This window comes from Lactuca saligna, chromosome 3, assembly GCF_052625555.1.
Source record: "Lactuca saligna cultivar CGN05327 chromosome 3, ASM5262555v1, whole genome shotgun sequence".
NCBI lineage: Eukaryota > Viridiplantae > Streptophyta > Magnoliopsida > Asterales > Asteraceae > Lactuca > Lactuca saligna.
In genome coordinates this window covers 49,535-62,354 of record NC_136419.1, presented here as the reverse complement: position 1 = coordinate 62,354, position 12,820 = coordinate 49,535, and the positions used below count along the sequence as shown (strand labels likewise).

At 37.0% G+C, this 12,820-nt stretch overlaps 1 protein-coding gene across 1 annotated transcript; it reads right to left on the bottom strand.

Annotated features, from left to right (window-relative positions):
• Window positions 1–2,515: 2,515 nt before the first annotated feature.
• On the bottom strand, window positions 2,516–7,911 carry LOC145033591 (uncharacterized). The gene is made up of 6 exons (XM_078982178.1): window positions 5,799–7,911; window positions 4,529–5,727; window positions 4,088–4,410; window positions 3,797–3,901; window positions 2,635–3,316; window positions 2,516–2,584 (listed from the first exon to the last, which is right to left on the bottom strand). Exons 1-6 carry the CDS (start codon window positions 7,909–7,911, stop codon window positions 2,516–2,518), a joined length of 4,491 nt encoding a protein of 1,496 aa, XP_078838304.1.
• Between the last annotated feature and the right edge of the window lie 4,909 nt (window positions 7,912–12,820).

Genomic DNA, 12,820 nt, shown 5'->3' with positions numbered 1-12,820 from the left:
CACTTCTTTAAGCCACTCCTTAGCTGCTGACATTTCAATTAAGATTCTCATAAAAGCCGGCCTTCCCCAATGTTCTTGGCACATTTTAGCCGTGTGAGCATCAACATCTAAAGGCTTTCCAATTTCCCAAGCTATATGGCTCAATCCTGTCCCATTCCAATACTCCAAGGGCACATAATATATCTTTACCCAAACAGGAATTTTATCATGCTGGTCTTTAACTGAACTAACACATGTCGTCCATCTTCGGATAATGAGAGCACTATCAAATATCATCCAAACTCCCCCTTCCAGCACCGAAAGAAGACCTTGCTCTGAGCTGAATCTAAAAAAGTAAATCCCTTCATCATTTACCATTACCTCTTCCAAGCCATATTTCTTCCACATGTTATGGGCAAACTTATTAACATTGAAAAAGTTAATGTGTTTATCAATAAAATACCCATACAATGTTGTTTTAAATGGGCTGCAACCTTTAAGAATGTCACTTATAGGCATTTCCACAACACCTTTAGGAAGTTCATCATTCTTTTTAAATTTTGAAATAAGATTTGCTGCATTCATTTTCTTTCCACTCACTTTTTCAGCATATGAGACTTTTCCTTCAATTTTTTCTTCCACCAAATTTTGCACAGGAATAATCTTCTCCTCTTTACCCTTTACATTACTAGCCTTCACTTCTTCCAGCATATCTTCAGTTATAAGAAGCCCGCCATTTGTATTATAACCTGTTGTTCTAATATCTTCCTTATCATCTATGTTCATTTGGCCTTCACTTTCCTCCTCCTCAGTATCAACATACTTGTATTTGAATTCACCCTCACTAGCAAGCTCAAAATGATTAAACTTACTAGGAAAGTGAAATATAATTTCATTACAGACTTGTTCAAGCTGTTGACTGACAATTTCATCAATTTCAAACTTCTTCTTTACCCTCTTCTCCTTAACCTGAGAGCGCATAGAACAAATGTCTTGAATATCGACAATCACAGGCCTATTATTATTCGAGATTGGAACTCCTTCAGAAATGAGATTTAACACAGTTTCACCCACTTTTTGCAATCCATCTGAAGCTTCTAAATCCGATGTCTTCTTCATATCAATAACCGCAGGAAACAAAGAAGCAGAGGGTTTAAATGACACTCGGTTCTTCCCTAAGCTAGCTTCCACCTGTTTTTTGATTTTACTCGTGCACAACTTATGAATCACCTTCTCCTTCTTTTTTTGATTGAGTTCTTTCCAATTCATCAGAATATCATTTCTTTGGCTAACAGATGATAGCTTCTTAACATTATCAATAGAATCATCAAAAGAAGAATCAAACTCACCTTCCTTGTTATATTTTTTCTTGATAAACCTTAAGCCATGCACGAATCCTTCCTTCTCGCTCAAAGTAAGCCCGTTCCAAAACACCATCATTGCTTCCTTTTCTCCTGGGATACAAAATTGCGTGATGTCCTTTTCAAATTCGAAAACAGGGGAGCTCGAATCTTCAATTGAAACTTCTTCCTTCTTGATCGTAATGTAATTTACCAACGGAGCCATTAATGGAGCCATAGCATCAACTTCAGAACCTATTGAAGGCTTCGCAATCTCATTCCCGCTATTATCAATTTTATCAGTTGAAGTATCGACTTTAAGCTCCAATGAATTTTTACGATCAATCAAATTAGCTTCAGATTCGAATTTGTTAACAAGTGTTGTGACCGATTTAGCTTTCAATGGAACATTCAATTGATTGGATTCATTATCCAGAACAGATTTGAGCTTATTTTTCAACTTCGCATTTTTTCCTTTTTTTCGCATTATTACATCGGGTTCCAAATCAGGTGGAACACCCTCCATAGATCGATCAAACAGTATCCTTAGATTAAGCAGGAGAAGAGGAACAAATTGATATCAAGATTGTTGCAAACGGTTGCCGGAAAAACAATCGGTGCCGGAAAAACAGTTGGAAAACGAGGGAATCGCCAGAGAAGAGAGAGAAACAAAGAGAGAGAAAGTTGGGTTGGGTTTGGTTTGGGTTTAGGGTTTAGGGTTTAGGGTTTAGGGTTTAGGGTTTAGGGTTTAGGGTTTAGGGTTTGGGGTTTAGGGTTTGGGGTTTAGGGTTTGGGGTTTAGGGTTTAGGGTTTAGGGTTTAGGGTTTAGGGTTTGGGGTTTGGGGTTTAAGGTTTAGGGTTTAGGGTTTAGGGTTTGGGGTTTGGGGTTTAGGGTTTAGGGTTTAGGGTTTAGGGTTTAGGGTTTAGGGTTTAGGGTTTAGGGTTTAGGGTTTTAGGGTTTAGGGTTTAGGTTTTAGGGTTTAGGGTTTAGGGTTTTAGGGTTTAGGGTTTAGGGTTTTAGGGTTTAGGGTTTTTTTTATTTTGGATAAAAGGGGAAGACCCCTTGGCAAATTTTATTGAAAAGAAAAAAAACAATACAAGGGAAGAGGGCAACCGCCCAAAAAAACCTAACTACAAACCTAACAACAAAGCTACAAAACAAAAACCTACACTAAAAAAAACACAAGCATCAAACCTTATCTAAACATAGCCAACCGATCCACTTCCATGTCCAACTCCAACATAAGGAGTGAAACCAAATATAACTAACAAAGAAATACACAATAAAATCAAAACCAACAACCTTCCAACTCACGAATTCTTCAAAATCTGCAATCTTCATATAGCTTCCAATCTTCCACCAATTCAAACCCCAAAAGATGGCCTCATACTCAACCAAATAGTCCAAGGTTTGAATAATGTTAGTCTTCCAATGCTTCCAAGGAACATCCAACTCAAGAGAATCATTGGCCAATTCATTCAAAACTTCAATAGTTTGCACATATCTCCACACGAAACTAAAACCGATAATAGCAATTAACTTTGAACTTTGAACTATATTCTTCATGTAATTCTTCCCAATCTTTTCCAAAAGATAATTGTTACCCTTCTTTCCAACCTTCACTTTAAAATCCAATAAGCTCCAATAAAGAGTCTTCGAAACCCACGAAAGTATGATGCTAAAACCATTATTTCCAAACAAATCCCACCATTTCCAAATCATCTTCAAATTGCCTTCAACTTCTTTCTTGTCCATACTAGGCCAATTACTTCTCATCAAATCTTCCAATATAATAATCCAAATATTCCGAAAATGCCCTTGGACAAAATCCCATCCTCTATCAAATAAATAGCTCATAAGCGCAATAATACCACAATCCTCAAGATTAAAAAAATCTAGATCACCAACTTTCTTCTTAGGAATCAATCCAAAACAATGAAACCCGTCAATTCCTTTTTTAATGAGAGTATTCCAAAAATACCCCTGAAGGTTAATCCTTAAAAAATTAAGAATAAAACCTCCAAATTCCACATCAAAGACTAAAAAGCCAATGATAACCGGGATGGACCGATTTGCATTAAAATTTTGGTAAAACCAAAGGGATTTTAAGGTCCCAAAGTGGTTGTTTTTATGAGAACAAGGGAAACAACCAACCCAATTGTGGTACAGTCTAAGGTTAACGTACCCAATCCAGTGTATTGACGGGTAAATATCCCACCACTTGCTAATCGAACTAGCAGTGGCACCCACTAAAGTGGAGATTCCTAGTTGCCTAGGAAGAAATTTCCAACTAACGGGGATCAAACCCATTTGCTTTAAAGAATTGACCACTTCAAAGGAAAAAGTTCCAATGAATTCTGGGATAAACCAGACAGCAATGAGCAAAAAAGGATCCATAAGGCTCCAAATGTGGTTGTTTTTATGGTTACAAAGGAAACAACCAACCTGTGAGTGGTACAGTCTAAGGTTAACGTACCCAATCCCGTGTATTGCCGGGTGAATATCCCACCACTTGCTAATCGAACTAGCAGTGGCACCCACATAAGTGGAGAATCCTAGTTGCCTAGGATAAGAACACCAACTGATGGGGATCAAACCCAAATGCAATAAGAAATAATCCACTTCAAAGGACAAAAATCCAATGAAATCCGGGATACACCGGATAGCAGTAGCCTTACACTTATGCCAGGAAATCATAAAGTGGTTGTTTTTATGGTTACAAGGGAAACAACCAACCCATTTGTGGTACAGTTTAAGGAGAACGTACCCAATCCCTGGTATTAACGGGTAATTATCCCACCACTTGCTAATCGAACTAGCAGTGGCACCCACCAAAGTGGAGACTCCAAGTTGCCAAGGAGAAAAACAACTTATAATGGGGATAAAACCCACTTGCATAATGAAAACCACTTCTAAAGGAATAATCCTCAAGAATATCGGGATAAAACCGATAAGCAACACAATTTTTAAAGGAAAATTGTTAAACCTGAAACCGTCAATTCCTTTAATCATCAAAATGATCTTGATTTTTCTCTCCCACAGGAACACCCCACTTCTTTTTAACAATATTATCAAACCCCAAGAAATCCCCTTTAAGGCCAATAAGCTTCAAACGAATTTCTTCAAAAATTTCCAGCATAACTTTCGTCTCTTCCGATTTGCCTTTCCTAAAAAGCCTTCAGTTTCTTTCTCTCCAGATATAATATACTGAGGCAGCAAAAGCAATTTTCCTGATGAAAACAAGAATGCTATTTCCTTTAAACTTTTCTTGAAGTTCTTCAATTAATTCTTTCCAGCCATGCGAATCACTTGTAATTCCAGCTTTGTCTTTCACAGCTTTCCAGATACACTTAGAGAACGCACATTCAAAAAACAAGTGAGAATGCGAATCAGGCTGCTTATTACACAAAACACAATGAATACTTTTATTTTTGTCCCAGAATCTCATTCTGTCTTGTGTCATGAGCCTTTCCTGAACAGCAAGCCAAAGAATAAAGCTATGTCTTGGAATTCGATGTTTGAACCAAATCAAATGAACCCATGAAACTTCATCTCCTACATTCGAAAGATCATCACAGACTTTTTTAATGCTGAAATCAATTATTTTTCCAGAATTACCCCTCCACATAACTTTATCAGGACGAGAAGGAGTAAGCGAAGGAAGCTGGAAATTCGTTAATTGAGGGATAAGATCACACCAATTATTCGGCCAAAACCAAGAATCATCAACAATAACATCTCTAACCTTATCCGAAATATTAAACCCTGCTTGCAAAATTTCCCTATGAGAAATCACATAAGATAAAGGTCCCAATGGATGCCAATCATCAAACCATATAAACGTGGAAGCACCATCTCCTATCTTGTTACAAAAATGATTTCTAACCTCATCTTTTAGCTTAATAAGATTCCGCCAACTCCAACTCAGCCCATTTTTTTTCTCTATATCCCAAAAGCTTCTCCCTTTTAAAAGATTAATCTTGACCCACTTAACCCATAAAGAATCAAAGTCATCAAGAATCATCCAAATTCGTTTTGAAAGAATAGCTTTATTCCACGTTCTCAAGCTTCTAAGACCCAAACCTCCATTCACCACCGGCTTACAAATAGCAGACCAGGCCACTTTAGTTCTTCCTCTTTTCGATTCATCATGATTCCATAAAAAATTCTTCATCATTTTTTCAATGTCTTTTATGATGCTAATAGGAATCAGCATGCTGGAAGCCCAAAACACAGGCAGAGAAAAAAGAACCGAAGAAATAAGTTGTAATCTTCCAGCATAAGATAAGAACTTATTTCTCCAATCACCAATTCTTTTCCTAACCTTGTCAACCAACCTGTTACAGTCCCTTATAAACAGTCTGGTGGATATCAACGGAAGACCCAAATAGCGCACAGGTAATTTCCCTTCCACAAACGTCAAGGAATCAAGAATTTTCTTTTTAGCATTAGGCTTGACATTCCCGAAAAAATATGACTTTTTGCTAGATTGGGAATAAGCCCAGCCACTCCAGCAAATTCATCAAGTGCCTCTTTGATCACCCTAACCGAAGCAAAGTTTCCATGACAGAATATCATCAGGTCGTCCGCAAAACAAAGATGAGTGAGCTTTTGCTTCTTACAACTCCAGTGATACTTGAACAAATTCTCATTAAGGATCTTCCTTTGGAGAATAAGATTGAAGGTTTCCATAACAAGTGTGAACAGGTACGGAGACAACGGACATCCTTGCCTTAGACCACGTTTACCTTCAAAATACCCATGGAAAGTGCCATTTATACTTATCATGAACGAAGGAGAAGTCACACAACTCATTATCCATTTGATCATGACAGGATGAAATCCAAAAAAGAAAAGGATATCTTGAAGAAAAGCCCAATTTACCGTATCATAAGCTTTTTGAATATCCACTTTCATGGCACAACGAGAAAATCCACGATTACGGTGATACCCACGAACTAACTCTTGAGATAACAAAATGTTATCAGTGATTGATCTGCCCGGAATGAAAGCCGATTGGTTATTGGAAACAATGAAACTCAAGTAATTTCTAATACGTCCAACAATTATCTTGCTTATGCATTTGTATATGACCGAACAGCAAGATATCGGCCTATAATCACTGACTTTCCCAGGTGTGTCAGTCTTCGGAACTAAAGCTATCACTGTAGCATTGACTTCTTTAAGTAATTTCCCAGTGCAGAAAAATTCCTTAACAGCTTGGCAGAAATCCTTTCCGATTATATCCCACATAGCTTTAAAAAACTTGGCAGAAAAACCATCAGGCCCCGGCGCCTTGTCATCATCAATATCAAATAAAGCGCTCTTTATTTCCTCATCAGTAACCACTTTGACCATTTCATTAGCATGCACCAGATCAAGCTTCTTTAAAAACAACGATTGGGGATTGTCGATTCCAGCACAATTAATTTCAGTCCCCAAAAACTCACTGAAATATTTGATGAAAACATTAGGAACAGCATCCCCTTCAATCCAATTCCCTTCTTCATTCAAAACAGCTTTAATGCTATTCTTATTAATTTTACCTTTAACAATTTTATGAAAAAATTTTGAATTGCTATCTCCCTCCTTTAACCAACCAACTTTCGCTTTTTGCTTTAAAAAACTTTCTTCATCAGCATAAGCCTTATTAAATTCCCCCAAGAAAATAGCCTCTAACTCCCTAAGCTCGGGATTAAAAGGATCTTTATCAAGCTCAATTTGCACAGCATTGAGCTCTTTTCGACAATGCTCAACTTTTTCAGACAGGTGGCCCTGTTTTCTGAATAATTTCCGAATTGGTTTTTTAAGAACTTTAAGCTTTTGGACCAAACTAAACATCTTAACTCCTTTAACTTGATACTTCCAATGATCTTCAACTATGAGCTTTAAATCCATACAATTAGTAAGAACATTAGGAAATTTAAACGGCAAAACTTTGAATTCCATCTTCACCGGAATTTTGATGATGACAGGGCTGTGATCCGAGATTCCATAAGGCAAAAAGGTGGCATAGATCGACGGAAATTCCTCAATCATCTTGCTGTTGCCCATCACGCGATCTAACTTTTTCAAAATGCCATTACTACCCCTAGGTTTTTGATTCCAAGTGAAATTCAAACCATTTCGATTAATATCTTGAATGCCAAGACTATTGATGCAATCAAGAAAATCAACCATTCCTTTTGATAATCTAGAAGAGCTAGCCGAACTTTCATTAAGATTGAGAATAACATTAAAATCTCCTCCAAGAATCCAAGGTTCATTTCTAATAAAACTCTTGTAATGCAACAAAGAATCCCAAAGAGCTCTTCTTTCAATGTAATTGTTGGCCGCATAAACAAAGGAACAAAACACATATTTATTATTAGGATGAAAGTTAATCTTACAATGTAAAACTTGATCATTTTGATCAATCAAGTTCACATCACAAAGATTAGAATTCCATCCTATAATAATTCGAGTAGTACTTCCAGAATTACCCTTATTAGCAATCCACTTCCAAGATCCAAATTTTTTTTCACACTTCTCCATAAGCTTACTAAATCTGACTTGAGGTTCAAGGACAGCAAGTAAACTCAGCTTATTCATATTAATTAAATTCCTTAACTCTTTTTGCTTAGAGGATTGATTAAATCCCCTAATATTCCAAATTCCAATATTAAACGTCATTGGAACCAGCTTCCATTTTGGTATCATTCAAAGGGATACCACCAAGAACTTCCATTTGATCAACCGTATCCAAATATTCTAGATCAATATCATCAACCTCTCTTTTTGAGTTCCCAAATTGACCCTCCTCTTTTAAGTTCATTAAAATATCAAACTTGTTTTTTGAAACAAACTCCATGGAACCAGAATCAATAACATTCTGGTTATTCAAATCAAAATTGGAGCTAATTTTTATATCAGGACCTGATCTTGGAACATACTTTCTCACGGTTTCCTCTTTTTTCCCCAACTCCACATTATGATTAAGCTTTTGTTGACTTTTCCCCTCTGAAGCAAGACCTTCAACATTTTCTTTTTTCACATACTGGTTGTTTTTGCTACTTTGCCCCTGTTCATGTTTTCCTCCAAAAAAATTCCCATTCTTGCTATAATTTTTCCCATTATGCCCCTGAATTGCTTTTCCTTTATTCCATTGATTACCCCCATTATTATTCCCCATTTTCAATCCGCTATTCCCTTTCTGCCCCTGACTTCCAACATTAATTCCAGCCCCTTTTTTCCCATTTCCTTGATAATTCCCATTTTGCCCCTGGACCGAAAAAAAAATTTTCTTTCCCATTTCTTCCTTGCCGAGACCTCCCATATTGTTCCCCTTATTCCTTTTACTTACAAGTTGAAATCCTTCATTATCTTCTTCCACTTTTTTCCTACTAGCAATGAGAACCTCCATTAGATCAATCTTTTTCCCTTCCTTATTTTCCTCATTCCCAGTCGCATTGTTGCTTTCCTTTGCGTGCTTAGCTAATAATATCCCACATTTAGAATCCGAATGTCCATAAACTTTACATTGAGAGCATTTTGAAGGATTCCATGCATATTCAATCTTGCATTTAGAGGGAATTCTTTCACCTGTTGTTAAGTCCGAAGAATAGATGAGCACTTCTTTAAGCCACTCCTTAGCTGCTGACATTTCAATTAAGATTCTCATAAAAGTCGGCCTTCCCCAATGTTCTTGACACATTGTAGCCGTGTGAGCATCAACATCTAAAGGCTTTCTAATTTCCCAATCTATATGGCTCAATCCTGTCCCATTCCAATACTCCAAGGGCACATTATATATCTTTACCCAAACAGGAATTTTATCATGATGGTCTTTAACTGAACTGACACCTGTGGTCCATCTTCGGATAATGAGAGCACTATCAAATATCATCCATACTCCCCCTTCCAGCACCGAAAGAAGACCTTGCTCTGAGCTGAATCTAAAAAAGTAAATCCCTTCATCATTTACCATTACCTCTTCCAAGCCATATTTCTTCCACATGTTGTGGGCAAACTTATTAACATTGAAAAAGTTAATGTGTTTATCAATAAAATACCCATACAATGTTGTTTTAAATGGGCTGCATCCTTTAAGAATGTCACTTATAGGCATTTCCGGAACACCTTCAGGAAGTTCAGCATTCTTCTTAACTTTTGAAATAAGATTCGCTGCATTCATCTTCTTTCCACTCACTTTTTCAGCATATGAGACTTTTCCTTCAATTTTTTCTTCCACCGAATTTTGCACAGGAATAATCTTCTCCTCTTTACCCTTTACATTACTAACCTTCACTTCTTCCAGCATATCTTCAGTTATAAGAAGCCCGCCATTAGTATTATAACCTGTTGTTCTAATATCTTCCTTATCATCTATGTTCATTTGGCCTTCACTTTCCTCCTCCTCAGTATCAACATACTTGTATTTGAATTCACCCTCACTAGCAAGCTCTAAATGATTAAACTTACTAGGAAAGTGAAATATAATTTCATTACAGACTTGTTCAAGCTGTTAACTGACAATTTCATCAATTTCAAACTTCTTCTTTACCCTCTTCTCCTTAACCTGAGAGCGGATAGAACAAATGTCTTGAATATCGACAATCACAGGCCTATTATTATTCGCGATTGGAAATCCTTCAGGAATGAGATTTAACACAGTTTCACCCACTTTTTGCAATCCACCTGAAGCTTCTAAATCCGATGTCTTCTTCATATCAATAACCGCAGGAAACAAAGAAGCAGAAGGTTTAAATGACACTCGGTTCTTCCCTAAGCTAGCTTCCACCTGTTTTTTGATTTTACTCGTGCACAACTTATGAATCACCTTCTCCTTCTTTTTTTGATTGAGTTCTTTCCAATTCATCAGAATATCATTTCTTTGGCTAACAGATGATAGCTTCTTAACATTATCAATAGAATCATCAAAAGAAGAATCAAACTCACCTTCCTTGTTATATTTTTTCTTGATAAACCTTAAGCCATGCACGAATCCTTCCTTCTCGCTCAAAGTAAGCCCGTTCCAAAACACCATCATTGCTTCCTTTTCTCCTGGGCTACAAAATTGCGTGATGTCCTTTTCAAATTCGAAAACAGGGGAGCTCGAATCTTCAATTGAAACTTCTTCCTTCTTGATCGTAATGTAATTTACCAACGGAGCCATTAATGGAGCCATAGCATCAACTTCAGAACCCATTGAAGGCTTCGCAATCTCATTCCCGCTATTATCAATTTTATCAGTTGAAGTATCGACTTTAAGCTCCAATGAATTTTTACGATCAATCAAATTAGCTTCAGATTCGAATTTGTTAACAAGTGTTGTGACCGAATTCGAATCGGTCACAACACTTGTTAACAAATTCGAATCTGAAGCTAATTTGATTGATCGTAAAAATTCATTGGAGCTTAAAGTCGATACTTCAACTGATAAAATTGATAATAGCGGGAATGAGATTGCAAAGCCTTCAATAGGTTCTGAAGTTGATGCTATGGCTCCATTAATGGCTCCGTTGGTAAATTACATTACGATCAAGAAGGAAGAAGTTTCAATTGAAGATTCGAGCTCCCCTGTTTTCGAATTTGAAAAGGACATCACGCAATTTTGTAGCCCATGAGAAAAGGAAGCAATGATGGTGTTTTGGAACGGGCTTACTTTGAGCGAGAAGGAAGGATTCGTGCATGGCTTAAGGTTTATCAAGAAAAAATATAACAAGGAAGGTGAGTTTGATTCTTCTTTTGATGATTCTATTGATAATGTTAAGAAGCTATCATCTGTTAGCCAAAGAAATGATATTCTGATGAATTGGAAAGAACTCAATCAAAAAAAGAAGGAGAAGGTGATTCATAAGTTGTGCACGAGTAAAATCAAAAAACAGGTGGAAGCTAGCTTAGGGAAGAACCGAGTGTCATTTAAACCTTCTGCTTCTTTGTTTCCTGCGGTTATTGATATGAAGAAGACATCGGATTTAGAAGCTTCAGATGGATTGCAAAAAGTGGGTGAAACTGTGTTAAATCTCATTCCTGAAGGATTTCCAATCGCGAATAATAATAGGCCTGTGATTGTCGATATTCAAGACATTTGTTCTATGCGCTCTCAGGTTAAGGAGAAGAGGGTAAAGAAGAAGTTTGAAATTGATGAAATTGTCAGTCAACAGCTTGAACAAGTCTGTAATGAAATTATATTTCACTTTCCTAGTAAGTTTAATCATTTAGAGCTTGCTAGTGAGGGTGAATTCAAATACAAGTATGTTGATACTGAGGATGAGGAAAGTGAAGGCCAAATGAACATAAATGATAAGGAAGATATTAGAACAACAGGTTATAATACTAATGGCGGGCTTCTTATAACTGAAGATATGCTGGAAGAAGTGAAGGTTAGTAATGTAAAGGGTAAAGAGGAGAAGATTATTCCTGTGCAAAATTCGGTGGAAGAAAAAATTGAAGGAAAAGTCTCATATGCTGAAAAAGTGAGTGGAAAGAAGATGAATGCAGCGAATCTTATTTCAAAAGTTAAGAAGAATGCTGAACTTCCTGAAGGTGTTCCGGAAATGCCTATAAGTGACATTCTTAAAGGATGCAGCCCATTTAAAACAACATTGTATGGGTATTTTATTGATAAACACATAAACTTTTTCAATGTTAATAAGTTTGCCCACAACATGTGGAAGAAATATGGCTTGGAAGAGGTAATGGTAAATGATGAAGGGATTTACTTTTTTAGATTCAGCTCAGAGCAAGGTCTTCTTTCGGTGCTGGAAGGGGGAGTATGGATGATATTTGATAGTGCTCTCATTATCCGAAGATGGACCACAGGTGTCAGTTCAGTTAAAGACCAGCATGATAAAATTCCTGTTTGGGTAAAGATATATAATGTGCCCTTGGAGTATTGGAATGGGACAGGATTGAGCCATATAGATTGGGAAATTGGAAAGCCTTTAGATGTTGATGCTCACACGGCTAAAATGTGTCAAGAACATTGGGGAAGGCCGACTTTTATGAGAATCTTAATTGAAATGTCAGCAGCTAAGGAGTGGCTTAAAGAAATGCTCATCTATTCTTCGGACTTAACAACAGGTGAAAGAATTCCCTCTAAATGCAAGATTGAATATGCATGGAATCCTTCAAAATGCTCTCAATGTAAAGTTTATGGACATTCGGATTCTAAATGTGGGATATTATTAGCTAAGCACGCAAAGGAAAGCAACAATGCGACTGGGAATGAGGAAAATAAGGAAGGGAAAAAGATTGATCTAATGGAGGTTCTCATTGCTAGTAGGAAAAAAGTGGAAGAAGATAATGAAGGATTTCAACTTGTAAGTAAAAGGAATAAGGGGAACAATATGGGAGGTCTCGGCAAGGAAGAAATGGGAAAGAAATTTTTTTTTTCGGTCCAGGGGCGAAATGGGAATTATCAAGGAAATGGGAAAAAAGGGGCTGGAATTAATGTTGGAAGTCAGGGGCAGAAAGGGAATAGCGGATTGAAAATGGGGAATAATAATGGGGGTAATCA

What these genes read in the sequence shown, in the direction of transcription:
- LOC145033591 (XM_078982178.1), bottom strand. Translation starts at nt 7,911, where the DNA reads ATGAATAAGCTGAGTTTACTTGCTGTCCTTGAACCTCAAGTCAGATTT. An exon ending in CCGTTAATACCAGGGATTGG is followed by an intron (nt 3,902 to 4,087) that starts GTACGTTCTCCT and finishes GATCCCCATCAG; the next exon opens with TTGGTGTTCTTATCCTAGGC. An exon ending in CCGGCAATACACGGGATTGG is followed by an intron (nt 3,317 to 3,796) that starts GTACGTTAACCT and finishes TAATTTTTTAAG; the next exon opens with GATTAACCTTCAGGGGTATT.